The 17,850-nt window shown below is 47.4% G+C and overlaps 1 protein-coding gene across 2 annotated transcripts in view; it reads right to left on the bottom strand.

The window, feature by feature from the left end:
* The window catches only part of TRABD2A (TraB domain containing 2A), a 124,178-nt gene that overhangs the window by 32,794 nt on the left and 73,534 nt on the right, over nucleotides 1-17,850 (bottom strand). For both annotated transcript variants that reach the window (XM_058171773.1, XM_058171774.1), the window contains exon 3: nucleotides 961-1,107. In XM_058171773.1, coding sequence (XP_058027756.1) covers nucleotides 961-1,107 — 147 coding nt within the window. The remainder of the gene's footprint in view (nucleotides 1-960; nucleotides 1,108-17,850) is intronic.

The following is a 17,850-nucleotide window of genomic DNA, read 5'->3' as shown; positions in this document are numbered from 1 at the left end:
GTTAATGTACTTAGAAAAATGGGAAATGCAGAACATCTCATGTAAAAGCTACACAGCTCAGGAAGTCATTGTATAGACATGGCAAAACGAACTGGCTCTAATTTGGCAAAGTACTGTAGCGAGAAGAAATCCATTTTTCCCTAGTTTCCTATATATTTTTAAAGAGCGGTGCGGTGGTTTAGAAGTGGAGATCTTCGCTCACAATCAGGAGGCTGTGAGTTTAATTCTAGATAGTGGCAAATATTTCTTTCTGGGCGTAAAGAGAAAATATCTGCTGTGAACTCCACCTAGGCATCAGGAAGGGCATCCGGCCAGTAAATTCAGTTCCATTCAGTTTGCCCCGACTTCATCCCAATGCAAGAGATTGCAGCAATAGCAATAGCACTTAGATTTATATATCGCTTCATAGTGCTTTACAGCCCTGTCTAAGCGGTTTACAGTTTCAGCATATTGGTCCCAACAGTCTGGGTCCTCATTTTACCAACCTCGGAAGGATGGAAGGCTAAGTCAACCTTGAGCTTGGTAAGATTTGATCTGCCAAATTGCTGGCAGCCGGTGATCAGCAGAAGTAGCCTGCAGTACTGTACTCTAATCACTGTGCCACCGCAGATCATAATTTACAGGGTCGTTAAAAAAAAGAGTGGTATCTTTTAAAAATTAAGTTGAATAGAAGTGTGTGTTCCCTCTCTATTACAATAAAACATTTAATTCAATAAACATATAAACTCTCTTCTTATCCAGCAAATCAGCAACAGCCCATCAGATGCCACCAACAAATATGTTTCCGGAAGCACAATTGACGATTGCAGTGTTAACAAAGAAGCATGGATGCTGACTTTGAATAAGTGAAAATAAACTTGTCTTTAAAATGTCCAGTCCCTTGGGGATATGGACAGCTCACAGGAGAAGCTAACTATCAGTACTGTCAGCAGCACAAGGGAATGGGGAGACACAACTCACTTGGGAAGTATCATGATTGAAGATGACATTGTTGAGGTCTCCACAGTTGTAATGCTTGATAAGGTCCTCTGTACTGTGAGGAATCTGTAGACTGCCTGCTCGGAGCTTCTCCTGCTGCAAGAGAGTCTGATTCAAAGCAAAGATCACCTGGGGAATGGAAAAGGGAGGAAAAGGGAAAGGGAAAGTTCCCAATCAATCCTTAAAACTCATTCTTAAATAATATATATTAAACTGGAATAATAAACATTTGGCATTCATTTATGTAAGTGTCTGTGCATTCTACCCTAAATACATCTTTTAAACACTCAACCATCTACAAAGAAGAAAATAGTTTATATAATTGGTTATTATAAAAACACTGTCATCATCAATGTCTAGTAAATCATCATCAATGAGTAGTAAACATCTGGAACACTCTACCTGATCCTGTTGTTAGTCTCTAATCCCCATACTTTTTACCTTAAACTGTCTACCGTGGACCTTTCATGTTTCTTAAGCGGTTACCAGCATGCCTACCATCCCTGTCCTACTGTTCCCAATTATATGTAATCATTCTATGTGTTTATGGCTATGTTTTGCCCATTTATATCCTTTTTTTGTGTCAATTTTTTCATGTGTCCATGTCTATGTCTATACTGTTACTTGTTTCCTTGTTCTTGTTGATAGATAGATAGATAGATAGATAAATAAATAAATGTCCCAAATAAATAAACGTATAGGCCTGTGCATGACTCATAGTCAGAAAAAATCAACAAGGAACATTTATGGAAGTTGTGCAGCACCAGTGGGCATCTTCTTTAACCCAACACATCCTTTCCATGGCTCACATGAGAGACGTCCCATAGCAACAGTGAAATTGTTAGATTTGGGAAAACGGATAGTCCTCCACGTACGACCACAATTGAGCCCCAAATTCCTGTTGCTTAATGAAACATTTGTTAAGGGGATTTTGTCTCATTTTACAACCTTTCTTGTCACAGATGTTAAGTGAATCACTGTAGTTGTTAAGTTAATAACACGGTTGTTAAGTCTGGCTTCCCCATTGACTTTGCTTGTCAGAAGATCGCAAAAGGTGATGACATGACCCTGGGACACTGCAACCGTCATAAATGCGAGTCAATTGCCAAGCAGCTGAATATTGATCGTGTGACCATGGGGAATATTGCAATGGTCGTTAAGTGTAAAAAAGGGTCATAAGTCACTTTTTTCAGTGCCGTTGCAACATTGAATCGACACTAAATGAACTGTTGCAAATTGAAGAAGTATTCAATCAATAAATGGGTGCTTGGTTCAAACAGATGCTAGCAGATACTCCATGCACTTCTATGTCCTCTTTACATCTTATACTGCTCAAGTCTGTTTTGCTCTGCAATGCTATTAAAATTATTCAATGCACTGGAAATTTCAAGTTTTTACTCAACTTCTTCCTTTAAGAAAAATGCAATCAGTCTACTGTATAAATAATTGGTTGGAGGAGAAACGGTGCTTAATCCTTCCCTTCGGACCATTTATTCTCTGCCTGTAATTTTTTAAAACTTTGAACAACAACAAAACGTTCAAGGTAAAAAGGTTTCGGCAACCTTTCCCTCCTACTAGTTTCAAATGTCTTCCTTGCAATATGAAGAAAAAAAATATACAGTATAAAAAAATACATTAGGTGAATTTTGGTTGTCGTTTCAGCACCAATTTAATTAAGCTCCCTGGTTAAATTCGGAAGAGTAGTAATTTGGCAGTAGCTTCACAAGAAGCTGAAATAGAACCACACTGTGGTTTCCATAATGGGATTTAGGGGATGTTGGGCAACTTTCCACAGGAGAAATACAGATCTTGAAATGTCAACGAAAGCTTATAACCAACCAACTGCTAATAAGCTTCCTTGTACATCCAGACTTACAAGACAAGACTGCAGTACTGTTACTTAACACAAGAATCATGTTTATAGGCTACAGCATTTCTGGCTTACAATGGAAAGGAATTTCACCGCTCCATTCAGCAGGAAATCCTCTTCAGAAGCCAAATCAATGAACAAGTTTATACATTTCACCAAAATCCCTTGATTAAAAAAAAAAAAAAAGTGAGGAACCATCTCAGTGCTTCCAATCAATGATCCTTTCCTACTAGAAGGACTGAGTTCTATGCGCATAATGGAAAATCAGTAAAATGTATCAAAAAGAGCCATTTTCATGAGTCGTCACATCAGGCGGCCTTGAAGGGCATTTCAATCAAAGCAGAGTATTCTTTATGTGTGTGTGTATGTGGTGTGTGTAAGTCCTCAACTTACAACTATTTATTTCGTGGTCATTCGATGTTACAATGGCACTGAAAAAGTGACTTATGACCAATCCTTGCACAACCTTTGCAGCCTCCCTACAGGTCACATGATCAAAATTTGGGCACCGCCCAATTGGCATGTACAGAATTCAGAATGGTTGCAGTCTCCTGAGATCACATGATCACCACTTGTAACCCAGCCAACTTCCAACAAGAAAAGTCAATGGAGGAAATTGGATTTGCTTAACGACTGTGGGATTCACTGAACTGCAGAGATTCACTTAACAATCGTGGCACAAACAAAAACGATAAAATCAGGTGCAACTGCCTTGCTTAGCAAAGGAAATTCTGATCCGAATTGCCGTTGTAAATTGAGGACTATCTCTATGTAATGTGAAGTATGTAGTAAACGTATGAACTGAGATCCCTGAATTTTCTTTCTTAGAAGAAAAAAAGGAAATAAAAGGCATTCAGTTCTGGTTTGTTTGGGGAAAACAAGTTAGAATTCCTAGATCAAACATCATGGGTTTCTTTAAAAGTAAAACCCCACTTAATTCTTTTGAGCAGTCATGTTCCTTTTCTAGCTGCCTAAATCTATTTTCATACAAACAAAACAAAATCAACCATTTTGCAGTAATAGTAGAATTCCCTGCATTCAAACCATGACCAAAAAAATAACCAAAATGTAATTTTGCTTATGGCCTTTGAGGGCATAAGCATAATTAAATACAATTCACCTAGTGTATGAATAAATTTGCAATTAAGAAACCAATATTCTTTTACGTTCTGTAAAAAGTGGGAACTTTATGGCCTCCCGCGCAAAGTAATAGCTGTTATAAATGGAATCCTCTTAAGTCCAACCTTACAGCTCTCCATTTTTTCTAGCAAGTGTTATCGCATTCAGAGATTGCAATACCAGGTGCAGCTTCAAACAGGGCGCCCTTTGTGAAAGGTTTATCTTCGTACATAGTCAAGTGACCCGAAAGTCTGAGGCTTTCATAACAAGGAAAAAAAATTCCAGGGCTTGTGAATTTGAAGGTGCTCTCTTCACATGGAAGTGCTTTTGTTCAGTGGCAAAGGTGCGGGGGAGGAAAGCGTGGGGAAAATGCAAGCTTATCTCAAAGTGGGCACCCAAAATAAATGGCATGTGGCAAGCACTTGTCCCTAGTTCCCTTTTCAGTATTTCCTTTCCAGATATCCTAGTAGCTAGCACTTCTGTAATGTTCCGATTATCCAAAGCATTTCATGGGAATTATCTCAACTGTGGTTTACGTAAACATTGCAAAAAGTACATTACCCATCTATTGCAGCCCAGTGTTTTATCTAAGGTTAGATTATATTAGATAATATATGTAAGTATAAGCATGAATTGAATACATAAAATGAATACAGTTAAAGGGAACATTAAGACAGAGACGGTAGGCAGGCTGGTGCTCTTATGCACGCCATAAAATTTAAATTGGACAATGAGGGTCCACAGCTTAGTCATCAGAGTGTTCAGGTTCTAAGCCAGAGATATGTCTTAAAGATCAGTCTATGGAGATTCTCAGTCACCCAAGTCATGGTTGCCCCAAAAGTGCTTTCTCAAAAGGCAACTGGACTTCGCTTTCTCCTTATTTATTTATTTATTTATTGTTTGAATTTATATACCGCCCTATCTCCCAAAGGACTCAGGGCGGTTCACAGGCATATAAAAACATCAATATACAAATTAAAACAATCATTAAAAAACTTATTCTACTGCCCAATTAATTAAAAATAAAAATATAGATATTAAAATCAATTTAAAAAACCCCTCTAAATTTAAAATCTAAAAAACTAAGCCAGTCCTGCACAGATGAATAAATGTGTCTTGAGCTCGCGACGGAAGGTTCGAAGGTCCGGAAGTTGACGGAGTCCTGGGGGGAGTTCGTTCCAGAGGGCGGGAGCCCCCACAGAGAAGGCCCTTCCCCTGGGCGTCGCCAGACGACACTGCCTAGCTGACGGCACCCTGAGGAGTCCCTCTCTGTGAGGGCGCACGGGTCGGTGAGAGGTATCTGGTCGCAGTAGGCGGTCCCGTAGATAACCCGGCCCTATGCCATGGAGCGCTTTAAAGGTGGTCACCAAAACCTTGAAGCGCACCCGGAAAGCCACAGACTGCAGACTGCGCAGGATAGGTGTTATCACGGGAGCCACGAGGGCTCCCTCTATCACCCGCGCAGCCGCATTCTGGACTAACTGTAGCCTCCGGATGCCCTTCAAGGGGAGCCCCATGTAGAGAGCGTTGCAGTAATCCAGGCGAGGCGTCACGAGGCGTGGTGACCGTGCATAGGGCCTCCCGGTCCAGAAAGGCGCAACTGGCGCACCAGGCGAACCTGGTAGAACGCTCTCCTGGAGCGGCTGTCAAGTGATCTTCAAGAGACAGCCGTCCACCCGGGAGGCCGCCTAAGTTGCGCACCCCCCCCATCGGGGCCAATGCCTCGCCACCGATGGTCAGCCGCGGATTTAGCTGACTGTACCGGGATGCCGGCATCCACAGCCACTCTGTCTTGGAGGGATTGAGCTTGAGCCTGTTTCTCCCCATCCAGACCCGACGGCCTCCAGACACCGGGACAGCACTTGATAACCGTTGGGGTGGTCCGGTGTGAAAAGTACAGCTGGGTGTCATCCGCGTACAGCTGGTACCTCACACGAACCCACTGATGATCTCACCCAGCGGCTTCATATAGATGTTGAACAGAAGGCGAGAGGATCGATCCCCGCGGCACCCCACAAGTGAGGCGCCTCGGGCCGACCTCTGCCCCTGTCAACACCGACTGCGACCGGTCGGAGAGATAGGAGGAGAACCACCGATAAGCGGTGCCTCCACTCCCAATCCCTCCAACCGGCGCAGCAGGATACCATGGTCGATGGTATCGAAGCCGCTGAGAGGTCTAATAGGACCAGGGCAGAGGAACAACCCCTATCCCTGGCCCTCCAGAGATCATCCACCAACGCGACCAAAGCCGTCTCCGTGCTGTAACCGGGTCGGAAACCGGACTGGAACGGGTCTAGATAGACAGTTTCATCCAGGTGCAAAGGAAACTGATATGCCACCATACTCTCTACAACCTTCGCCGTGAAGCGAAGGTTGGAGACCGGACGATAATTACCTAAAACAGCGGGTCAGGAAGGCTTCTTGAGGAGGGCCTCACCACCGCCTCTTTCAAGGCGGCCGGAAAGACACCTCCACCAAAGAAGCGCTCGTAATCGCCTGGAGCCAGCCTCGTGTCACCTCCTGCGTGGCCAGCACCAACCAGGAGGGCACGGGTCCAGTAAACATGTGGTGGCATTCAGCCTCCCCAACAACCTGTCCATGTCCTCGGAGCGACAGGGTCAAACTCATCCCATAAAATGTCACCAAGACCACCTCAGCCGTCTCACCCGTATCACCGCAATCTTGGTCCAAACCATCCCGAAGCTGAGCGATTTTATCGTATAGATAACCGTTAAACTCCTCAGCACGTCCTGTAACGGGTCATCCCGCTCCCCCTGGTGTAGGAGGGAGCGGGTCACCCGAAACAGGGCGGCTGGGCGGTTATCTGCCGATGCAATGAGGGAGGAGGCGTAGCTACGCCTCGCCTCCCTCATTGCCACTAGGTAAGCCCTAGTATAGGACTTCACTAGTGTCCGATCAGCTTCTGAACGGCTAGACCTCCAGGAACTCTCTAGGCGTCTTCTCCGGCGCTTCATCCCTCTCAGCTCCTCAGAGAACCAAGGAGCCGGTTGGGACCTGCGCCGGGTCAGAGGCCGCAAAGGCACGACCCGGTCTAAGGCCCCCGCCGCGGCCCGTTCCCAGGCCGCAACAAGTTCCTCAGCCGAGCCGTGAGCCAGACCCTCAGGAAATGGCCCAAGCTCCGTCCGGAACCCCTCCGGGTCCATCAGGCGCCTGGGACGGAACCAACGTGTCGGCTCCGTCTCCCTGCGGCGGTGAATGGCGGTCAGAAAGTCCAGACGAAGAAGAGAGTGATCTGACCATGACAAAGGTTCAATGACTATTTCCTTTAAGTCCAGATCTCTCAACCACTGACCAGAGACAAAAATCAGGTCCAGGGTGCCACCCCCAATGTGAGTAGGGCCATCAATTACTTGGGTCAGGTCCAAGGCCGTCATGGAAGCCATGAACTCCCGAGCTGCCGTCGATGACGAGCCGGACGATGGCAAGTTAAAGTCCCCCATGACTAAAAGTCTGGGGGTCTCAACTGCCACCCCGGCCAGCACCTCCAGGAGCTCGGGCAGGGCAGCTGTCACGCAGCAAGGAGCCAGGTACGTGATCAGCAAACCCATCTGGCACCTATGGCCCCATCTCACAAAGAGGGATTCGCACCCGGCAATCTGAGGTACAGTGGTCTCCCTCGGCTCTAGACTTTCTCTAATCACAACCGCCACCCCCCCACCCCTACCCTGGGCCCTCGGCTGATGGAATGCACGGAAACCCGGCGGGCACATCTCAACAAGGGGCACACCCCCTTCCGTGCCCAGCCAGGTTTCCGTAACGCCTATAAGGTCCGCAGCGCCCCCCTGAATAAGGTCGATACTAGGGGCCTTATTAACTACGGACCGTGCGTTGCATAACATCAGCGAAGGCCCAGGCTCTGGGGGTCTTGACCATCCGGGAACGGGAAAGGACGGGGATCGGGCGCGACCGCTTGCAAACATCGGTGCGCGCCCCCAAAACGATATGATCCTCCCTTCCGCCATATCTGCCCCTCTCACTTACCGTGGGAATCAGGCCGCCTCACCAACAGGAACGCAATCTCCCCTAACCTCCGAACCTATTAAAAACCGTCACGAGCAAGCGCAAGGACTGGCTCCCCTCGACGGGCTACCCCAACGCCCGCCTTAACCCTCCCACCCCTTAAAAAGCCCTATCTAAAACCCCACAGGCTCTTTTTTTCGCATGCCACCTCTGTGGGTCCCAAGACCCGTCATTGAGGCCGGCCCTTGATAGTGCGGGGCCATTCCTGCGAGGCGGGGCACTGCAGGCGCAAGAGTTCGAGGCAGAATATCGCATAAATAAATAAGTTAAAAGCATACACAGGAGAGAGCAGACGACGTGAAGTAGCAAAGTAATGTCTGGGGTGGCAAGGTGTAATGCCAAGTCCGAGTGGATACCCATCTGCCAAATGTCTTCAGATGGTGGCTGGCTTAAAGCTGATACAAGATGGTATAAGTCGCAGATGCAGTCTGGTAGTAAAAAGTTATTGTGGCTCTGCGAAAAGCTCAGTCCTAAAATCCGTCCTAATAGGGGTGGTATTCATCTCCCCCGTTCGTGGCGTCACCGATATTTCCAGAGTGGATGTTTCCTCATAAGATGTTGCTGAGTAGGGCCCCAATACCCATTCGGTCTCCAATCAACTTCCCGGACAGTCCCAAAAATGGCCATCAGCCAGCCATATAAGGTGCAAGGTGACAAATGCAGCTGGCCCATGATTGCAGATGACAATGCAACTCCCAGTCCGAGAAGAAGCAGGCCCCGCTAGGCCTAACCAGGCCAAACTGGGCCAGGACACCTCCGGATGTTTCGCTTCTCCTCCAAGAAGCTTCTTCACGTCTGACCGAATGGTAGAAGATGGAAGGATTTATATTCCTTGCAGTTCCTTAATGATGTTCTACAGTAAATTAAGACATGCTTTAAGGTGAAATTGATACATCCTTTAGATCAGGGCTCCCCAAACTGTTCAGCTCATTGATCCCTTCATAAAGTTTCAGATTGTTCTCTGACCTCCAGATGCTTACTATATGAAAATCATTTAATATTTTAATAGGACTATAACTACTAAGAATAACAACAGTAACCCCTTGGATAGTCCCTTTGATCCCTGACACTAATAATGACCATTTTGAGAGACCTTGCTTTAAAGTTTATAGGTAGATCAGCAGAGATTATGCGCTGGTAACTTTTGCATTATGTTACTTCTGGTTCAACATACAGTTAAAAAACTAAATCTAGTTTGGGCACACTTAGATTATATCGAGTTTAGCTCTAAGGACAAGGTGGAATGGAGATTTCTGTTTTTAAATCTCCGGTATGGCTTCCCTCCCACTTAAACAGTAAAAGGAAAAGGGATAATTCTCTCTCCCGCACACCACTCACTCTTTTATCCATTAAAATGCCCTCTTCCAAAACTGCTCTTTGCTCTGCTGATTAGAACATAATAGTGGTGGACAAAGTCTCCCCCCCAACATTTTGAATTCAAAATACCCCTCTCTGAATGCAAAGTAGCTGTTTCACATTCAAAATGGGTGGTTTTCCATCATTCAGGGAGTGTTCGGAGCTTCAGGAAGATGAGGTATGTGTGTGTGTGTGGGATTTACAAATGGTCAAAACAGCCCATTTCAGATGAGAAACAACTGTTTCAACGTCAAAAAAGGGCCATTTTAAGTGGAAAGAGGTTTTCAAAATGTTTTGAATTCAAGGTGTTTTATATACACCCGAGAGGGACACATGAGCCTTTTTTACTTAATCCAGCAACTTCGCAATATTTCACTGGGAAAATTTCATAGGAAGAATTATTCTCTTCCTCTCCTCAACAGCAGCAGCAGGAGCAGTACCACCATCATCCTAGTTGGATATAATATCATTATTTGAAAGACCGTAACTGTTGATGATGATCTCACTGTTACTAATATTCTAGATTCTGGAGAGGAAAGACTGAAGGAAAATCTGTAGAGATTCTCAGTCATCCAGGTCATGGTTGCCCCAAAGGTGCTTTTTCAGGAGCCAACTGGACTTCCTTGTTTTTTCGTTGAAGACGTTTCGCTTCTCATCCAAGAAGCCTCTTCAGCTCTGACAGGATAGTGGGGGAATGGAAAGATTTACATTCCTTGCAGACAGCTGGTCATTTGCATCCTTTTAGAGGGAGGTTTATCTGTGTCCTCAGGGTCACCTCAGGTCAAAAGACTTTTAGCTATACAATTTGGGATGGACATCCTTTAAACTATCGGCCAGTCTCCAACCTTCGCTTTGTTGCGAAGGTTGTAGAGCAGGGGTGTCCAAACTACGGCCCGCGGGCCAACTGCGGCCCGCGGGTCAGTTTTTATTGGCCCGCAGCAAATTCTCGGTGGACAGTGGGGTGCGGCCCCCGTCCTGGCCCCCAAGGAAGCCGCCGCTCGCCCGGTTGCAGATGCGGAGTGGCTCCGCTGAGGCGATCCCCGCCCACCCGGGGCTGCGGGCCGGCGATTCCACCACTGGGCTGTAGGGGGCGCCCAGGACGCCCATGGCTCCAGCCCGGCCCACCAGACAGAGGAAGAGGCGGGCGGGCGGCGACGCCCATCGCCCCCACGCGGGGCTGCAGCCCCGGAAGCCAGGCGGGCGAGGCGCTCTGCTTCCCAGCCCCGCGCGGGATCCTCTCCGGGCGCGGCGCTCTGCACGCGCTCAGGGGGCGCTTACTTGTCGCGGATGATGGTCTGCAGCTCCCGGATCTGGTCGTTCATGGGCAGGAGTTTGAGCTGGGCCGCCGCCGATCCCGGCCAGTCGTGATGCGTCGCCGTCGCCGACGTGGCCATGGCCTCCTCGGCGCCCCCGTTGCCCGCACAGCAGCCATTCCCGCCAGCGCAGTAGCATCGGCTGCCGTCGGCGCTGCTGCTGCTGCTGTCCGGGCTCAGGCTGTCACCGCTGCCCGGGCCGGGGTCGGCGAAGCGCAGCTGCCGAGGCCTGCCCCCGCCGCCGGCATCCCGGCCTCTGCCCCCGCCGGGCCCACCACGCGCCGGTCGCGGCAAGGCATCGCCTCCATGCGCCGCCGAAGCAGCCGCCGCGGCGCCCCGCCACACGCTCCGCTTTACCTCAGCCGCGGGCCCGTGTGCCGGCCCGTGACGCGGCCGAGCTCGCCCGCTCCCATTGGCCGCCGCGCCTGCCGCTCCGCGCCGCGCCGCCACTCGGCGTTCGGAGGAGGGGCCGGTGCCCGCCCACTCTCGCCCCCTAGTTAGCCCCGTCCCTTTCTGGCCTGGGTGGGAGCCGCGTGGCACACCTGAGTGGCTGCGAGGAAGCGGTGCGGGCCTCGCCTGGGCCTCCCCGGAGTCCCTCCATTGGCTGCTGTGTCTCCCTCAGTGGGAAGAGAGTTCGCGACGGACGGCGGAAAATCCCCAGTAAATACATGCTGGTTGCCAAAAGCTTGACTTTTGATGTAACTGGGGATGCTGCGAAGGTCATAAATGCAAAGACTGGTGGTAAGTCACTTTTTTCAGTGCTGTTGTATTGGTCGCTAAATGAGTGGTTGCAAGCCGAGGATTACTGGTAGCCGCTGTCAGTATTTAGGTCTCTATGTATTTAGGTTTCTATGCCCATAGCCACATCCACTCAGTCACATGAGGAGTTAGCCGCCCACCACGCGCCGGTCGCGGCAAGGCATCACCTCCATGCGCTGCCGAAGCAGCCGCCGCGGCGCCCCGCCACACGCTCCGCTTTACCTCAGCCGCGGGCCCGTGTGCCGGCCCGTGACGGCTGCTCCGCGCCGCGGCGCCACTCGGCGTTCGGAGGAGGGGCCGGTGCCCGCCCACTCTCGCCCCCTAGTTAGCCCCGTCCCTTTCTGGCCTGGGTGGGAGCCGCGTGGCACACCTGAGTGGCTGCGAGGAAGCGGTGCGGGCCTCGCCTGGGCCTCCCCGGAGTCCCTCCATTGGCTGCTGTGTCTCCCTCAGTGGGAAGAGAGTTCGCGACGGACGGCGGAAAATCCCCAGTAAATACATGCTGGTTGCCAAAAGCTTGACTTTTGATGTAACTGGGGATGCTGCAAAGGTCATAAATGCAAAGACTGGTGGTAAGTCACTTTTTTCAGTGCTGTTGTATTGGTCGCTAAATGAGTGGTTGCAAGCCGAGGATTACTGGTAGCCGCTGTCAGTATTTAGGTCTCTATGTATTTAGGTTTCTATGCCCATAGCCACATCCACTCAGTCACATGAGGAGTTAGCCACGCCCACCAGTCACATGACCACCAAGCCACACCCCAAAATAAGCCACGCCCACAGAACTGGTACAAATTTCCCCCCCCCCCATGGCCCGGGCCTTTGCTTATTTTTCTGTATTTGGCCCTCACTCAAAAAACTTTGGACACCCCTGTTGTAGAGAGTGCTGTGGCGCGTCAGCTACCCCAATACCTGGAAGAATCCGTCTATCTAGACCCGTTCCAGTCCGGCTTCCGACCCGGTTACAGCACGGAGACAGCTTTGGTCGCATTGGTGGATGATCTCTGGAGGGCCAGGGACAGGGGTTATTCCTCTGCCCTGGTCCTATTAGATCTCTCAGCGGCTTTTGATACCATCGACCATGGTATCTTGCTGCGCCGGCTGGGGGGATTGGGAGTGGGAGGCACCGTTTATCGGTGGTTCTCCTCCTATCTCTCCGACCGGTCGCAGACGGTGTTGGCAGGGGGGCAGAGGTCGACCGCGAGGGCCCTCACTTGTGGGGTGCCACAGGGGTCGATTCTCTCGCCCCTTCTGTTCAACATCTACATGAAGCCGTTGGGTGAGATCATCAGTGGCTTTGGGGTGAAGTACCATCAATGCGCTGATGACACTCAGTTGTACTTCTCCACCCCAGGTCACCCCAATGAAGTTGTCGAAGTGCTGTCCCGGTGCTTGGAAGCCGACGGGTCTGGATGGGGAGAAACAGGCTCAAGCTCAATCCCTCCAAGGCGGAGTGGCTGTGGATGCGGCATCTCGATTCAGTCAGCTGCAGCTGCAGCTGACTGTTGGAGCAGTTATTGGCCCCAAAGGATAGGGTGCGCAACTTAGGTGTCCTCCTGGATGAGCGGCTGTCGTTTGAAGATCATTTGACGGCCGTCTCCAGGGGGCCTTCCACCAGGTTCGCCTGGTTCGCAGTTGCGCCTTCCTTGATCGGGATGCCTTGTGCACAGTCACTCATGCACTCGTTACCTCTCGCTTGGATTATTGTAATGCTCTCTACATGGGGCTCCCTTGAGGTGCGCTCAAGGCTTCAGCTAATCCAGAATGCAGCTGCGCGGGTGATAGAGGAGGTCTCGTACCTCCCATGTAACACCCCTCCTGCGCAGACTGCACTGGCTACCTGTCGCTTTTCGGGTGCACTTTAAGGTTTTGGTTATGACCTTTAAAGTGCTCCATGGCTTAGGGCCTGGGTACTTACGGGACCGCCTACTGGTACCATATGCCTCCCACCGACCCGTGCGCTCTCACAGAGGGACTTCTCAGGGTGCCGTCCGCCAAGCAATGTCGGTTGGCGGCCCCAGGAAGGTCCTTCTCTGTGGGGCTCCCACACTCTGGAACGAACTTCCCCCGGGTTTACGCCAAATACCTGACCTTCGGACCTTTCGCCGCGAACTGAAGACGCATCTTTTTATTCGCGCGGGGCTGGCTTAAATTTTACAGATTGTATAGTTTTATTATTAATTTTAAACGGGGTTTTAATTTTTATATATTTTAAAATTTTAGGCAAGTATAATAAGTTTTTTAATTCTGCATTTTATAGGTTATTGTCTAGTCTGTTTTTATTTGCCTGTACACCGCCCTGAGTCCTTCGGGAGAAGGGCGGTATAAAAATCTAATAAATGAAATGAATGAATGAAATGGTGTGGGAGTAGGAATTGATTTCCAGAGGAAAAAATTGCAGACTACAGGAACCAGGAGCACTACTCAAGTGACCCTGAGGACACAGATAAACCTCCAAGTGCTTCAACAGCACACAACGATCAGCTGGTTGGCGCACATGCTCACCCAGGAAAATGGAAGAGTAGTTCTTCAAGTTTCCAGTGCTGCCGCATGCCAAAAGGCCAGCTGATCGTCACACGGCATGCGCACCAGAAACCCAGAAGAGAAACGGGTGCATGCCAGGCAACATGGGTCCGCGTGCCACTTCGGGCATGCGTGCCATAGGTTCACTATCACGGAACTAGGTGATCTACTGTTTCTCCTGCTTCTTTGGAGAGGCATTATTTGCTGTCTACTCTATTCAGTAAGAGTATTCAGATTTGTTCTTAAGGCTTGGTCTTGTACAGCCAGAATAAGCCCCATTTCTTGCTTCAATTTTCCCACTGTTAGTCGTTACCATTAATGTTATTAGCTTTACCTGCTTTTTTAATCTAGTGGCCACGTAATATTTTATTTTGCCATGTCATTGTATTCTTCATTTTGTCTTTAGGTCAATTTGGTCTCTCCAGTACTCGGTAAGCCTTCCTGGTAAACTAGCTTCAGCGCATCTTCTTCACTATCCTTCAGATATTCATCCAATCCCCTATTTTCTTCTCCAACTATCTTGTGTACTTGCATCATTTCATGGCCACTTATTTTCCTTGGAAAGTAGAATTTGTCAGTGTTGCTGATGGGCATGAGTCATTGTTACTATTTTTCTAATCGTCCTTTCAAGGGCTTTTAGTTCAGCTCGTGTCCACTTCACTGTTCCAGCTATGTATCTAATGACTGGAATTGCCTTGGTATTAATTGCCTCAATGATATTTCTTCCAAGGTGTTTGGGTTTGCTTCAGTGGTGTGTTGCCCCCGGTTCGGACCGGTTCACAAGAACTGGCAGGAAACTCCACCCACTGACATCATTAGAAAGCTTTTGTGCATGCGCAGAAGTGCGTGCGGGGCGAGCAGCCCCATTGCAAACTGGTAGTAAAGGTAAGTAGAACCCACCCCTGGTTTGCTTATATTTAGCATATTTTACAGTATTGGCATATTTTAAATACTCGTGCTAGTGTTTCTTTGGAACAAGCTTCAATGCAGGCAACGTATTCAGTTGTTTTTATACTAATCTAGAACTCAGTTATTCTTTGTTTCTGTTATTATTATTATTTTTTTAGTTAGAGGGCTTTATTCTTTCTGACCAGAAGGCAGAGGAAAGGATGCCTGATTTGGAATGAAAACAACTCAATATCTGTGCTGGCTTCCATTACTGCCAACTGGTTTGCCTCTAAAGTTTGAAGTACTTCTGGTAAGGCTTCAATTTCTTTGCTCTGGAAAGACCTTTGTAGTTCTTCCAATTCTGCTTCTGTGAATACTTCATTTCGTATTATAATTTGATGTTGCTCTGTTAGCCTCTATTTTGTTATTTCTGATCTGTTGTTCTTTCCAGAATCGGTCCATTCTTTTCAGATACCCTCTTCTTGTTGGACTTGATTTGTAATAACAGATTATTATTTCTTTGTTTTCAATTTTTGTGTATTTGCAATGGGTAAACAATTTTTCTTCCAGTAGTAATGCAGCTGCTAGCCCTGGCTGCTCAGCCGAATTACAGTAAATGCCAGGAATTCCAACACCTAGTGAATGATGACTTGAGCAAGGACTGATCCAATATAGGTTTCTGTAAATTACATTTCATCATATTCTTTATGGGAGACACACTCTTCAGTTGGCTCCTCTGATGAGATCTGTCCAATATGGCTGAACCTCTCATAGCTCTCATCTTCCTCAGAGCTCACAAGCACCACAACCATGTCAAGGTATTGCCTCACTGGGAGTCACAATAGTGTCTTACCAGGGAACGACAATGATGATAATGGTAAGATTTCTATCTTTTAAAAAAAGTGTTTCAGCAATTCAAGACAGCAAGTTTACCTAATACTGCTTCCTCCTATTTTTCCCACAACAACAACCACCTTATGAGGTGGGTTGTATTAAAAGAACAAAGTTAGACAGCTGGCTTTCATGCATAAAGGAGGCCTAAAACTCACAGTCTCCTGGTTTCAAGGCTAGGACCTTCTAGTTTGTATGATTTAATTTGACTTGATTTGATTACTTGTATTTTACCATACTGAAATCTATAACAACCTGCTTTTCTACCAAGCTTTACATATGTAAATATGCAAATCTTGGCATATAAAATAGCCATTGTTAAGCCAACATAGCTGTCAGAGACATCACTAAGGTTTCACTAGACTAGAGTGAACTGGCATGAAACAAAGTCTATCCTTCTCACATAATGCATGGTAATTCCTGTACAAAACGCCAAACTCAAAAATGTGGTAATACACAGATAGTCCTCGACTTACAACCTCAATTAAGCTCAAAGTTTCTGTTATTAAGTAAGACATTTGTTAAGTGAGTTTTGCCCCATTTTATGACCTTTCTCACCTCAGTTGTTAATTGAATCACTGCAGTTATTACATTAGTAACCTGGTTATTAAGTGAATCTGGCTTCCCCATTGACTTTGCTTGTTAGGTCGCAAAAGGTGATCACATGACCCTGGGACACTGCAACCGTCATAAATATGAAACAGTTGCCAAATGTCTGAATGTTGATCATGTGACCATGGGGATGCTGCAAAGGTCATAAGTCACATTTTTCAGTGCTGTTATAACTTCGAATAGTCACTAAACAAACTGTTGTAAGTCCAGGACTACCTGATACATTCTTAAAAATACTTCTTTAAAAAATTAAGGCTTAGAGGCAATTGCTACCACAAACGCAGAAGAAGCTGTTTCTGGTTATAGCTGATGCTCATTTAGCAATCACAATTGGGACTGGCAATTCAGTTAAGTGAAACAGTTGCTAATTGAAACTGTACTTAGGAATTTATTGCAGCTTTCCTTTGCTTTACACACCTGCAAAGGTTGTAAATGTAAAGTTACTTTTTCATCATTGGCATAACTGCGAACAGTTGTTAAATGAGGCAGATGCTAAACAAGGACTATGTGTCCTACAATCTAGCAAAGGGACATTCTTTCAATACTTCCAACTTTTAAGACAAGGCATATCAGGATATACGAACATTTCTTGACTTTGAGCAAAAGAGTACAATCACTTAAACCCCTGGCTTGATGGGCGTGGCTTGGTGGGCATGGCAGGGGAAGGATACTGCAAAATCTCCATTCCCACCCCACTCCTGAGGGAAGGATACTGCAAAATCTCCATTCCCACCCAACTCCTGAGGGAAGGATACTGCAAAATCTCCATTCCCACCCCACTCCTGAGGGAAGGATATTGCAAAATCCCCATTCCCATCCCACTCTGGGGCCAGACAGAGGTAGTGTTTGCCGTTTCTCCGAACTACTCAAAATCTCGGCTACCGGTTCTCCAGAACCTGTCAGAACCTGCTGGATTTCACCCCTGCTACTTGCTAGTCCAAAACAAACAAAAACAAACAGTCACAGACCAATTTCAATGTTTTTTTTCTCTCTCAACAAGCAATTCCACCATTTTCAATATAAGGAAAAACGCCCCCGCCCCCACCCCCACTAAATTTTGATGCATCATCCCTTTAAGGTAGAATTGCTACTTACAAACAGAAAAAAAAAATATTGAATGCCAACACACTGCATAGAATAAGACCAAAGTATTCACTGTTTAACCAAAGTATGGATTCATGGTTACTTTTATCTTTATCCTCAAGCAAAGTATGCTGAATGAGCTGTATATTTTCGCTCCCTTATCCTGTGCAGTGTGCTGGCATTCAAAAACCTTTTCTATGAGCCACAAGTATCTCTCTCTTTCTCTCTCTCATTCTCCACAAGCGATACTCCGCTCCTTGCAAAAATGAATTCATGCCAGCTTCAAAGTCTCTCTTGAAAGGATGCACCAAGAGAACAAATGTAACAACTGCATTGGACCTTGCCAACAACAGAGAAAATGTTAGTACGGTGGAAAAATAAATGATTAAGCTTTGTAGTCAAGATACTGCTTAGCCTCCTCCT

Source organism: Ahaetulla prasina, chromosome 2 (genome assembly GCF_028640845.1).
Source record: "Ahaetulla prasina isolate Xishuangbanna chromosome 2, ASM2864084v1, whole genome shotgun sequence".
Classification (NCBI taxonomy): domain Eukaryota; kingdom Metazoa; phylum Chordata; class Lepidosauria; order Squamata; family Colubridae; genus Ahaetulla; species Ahaetulla prasina.
Note: the sequence above shows the minus strand (reverse complement) of the source record. Positions and strands in the feature narration are given on the sequence as shown.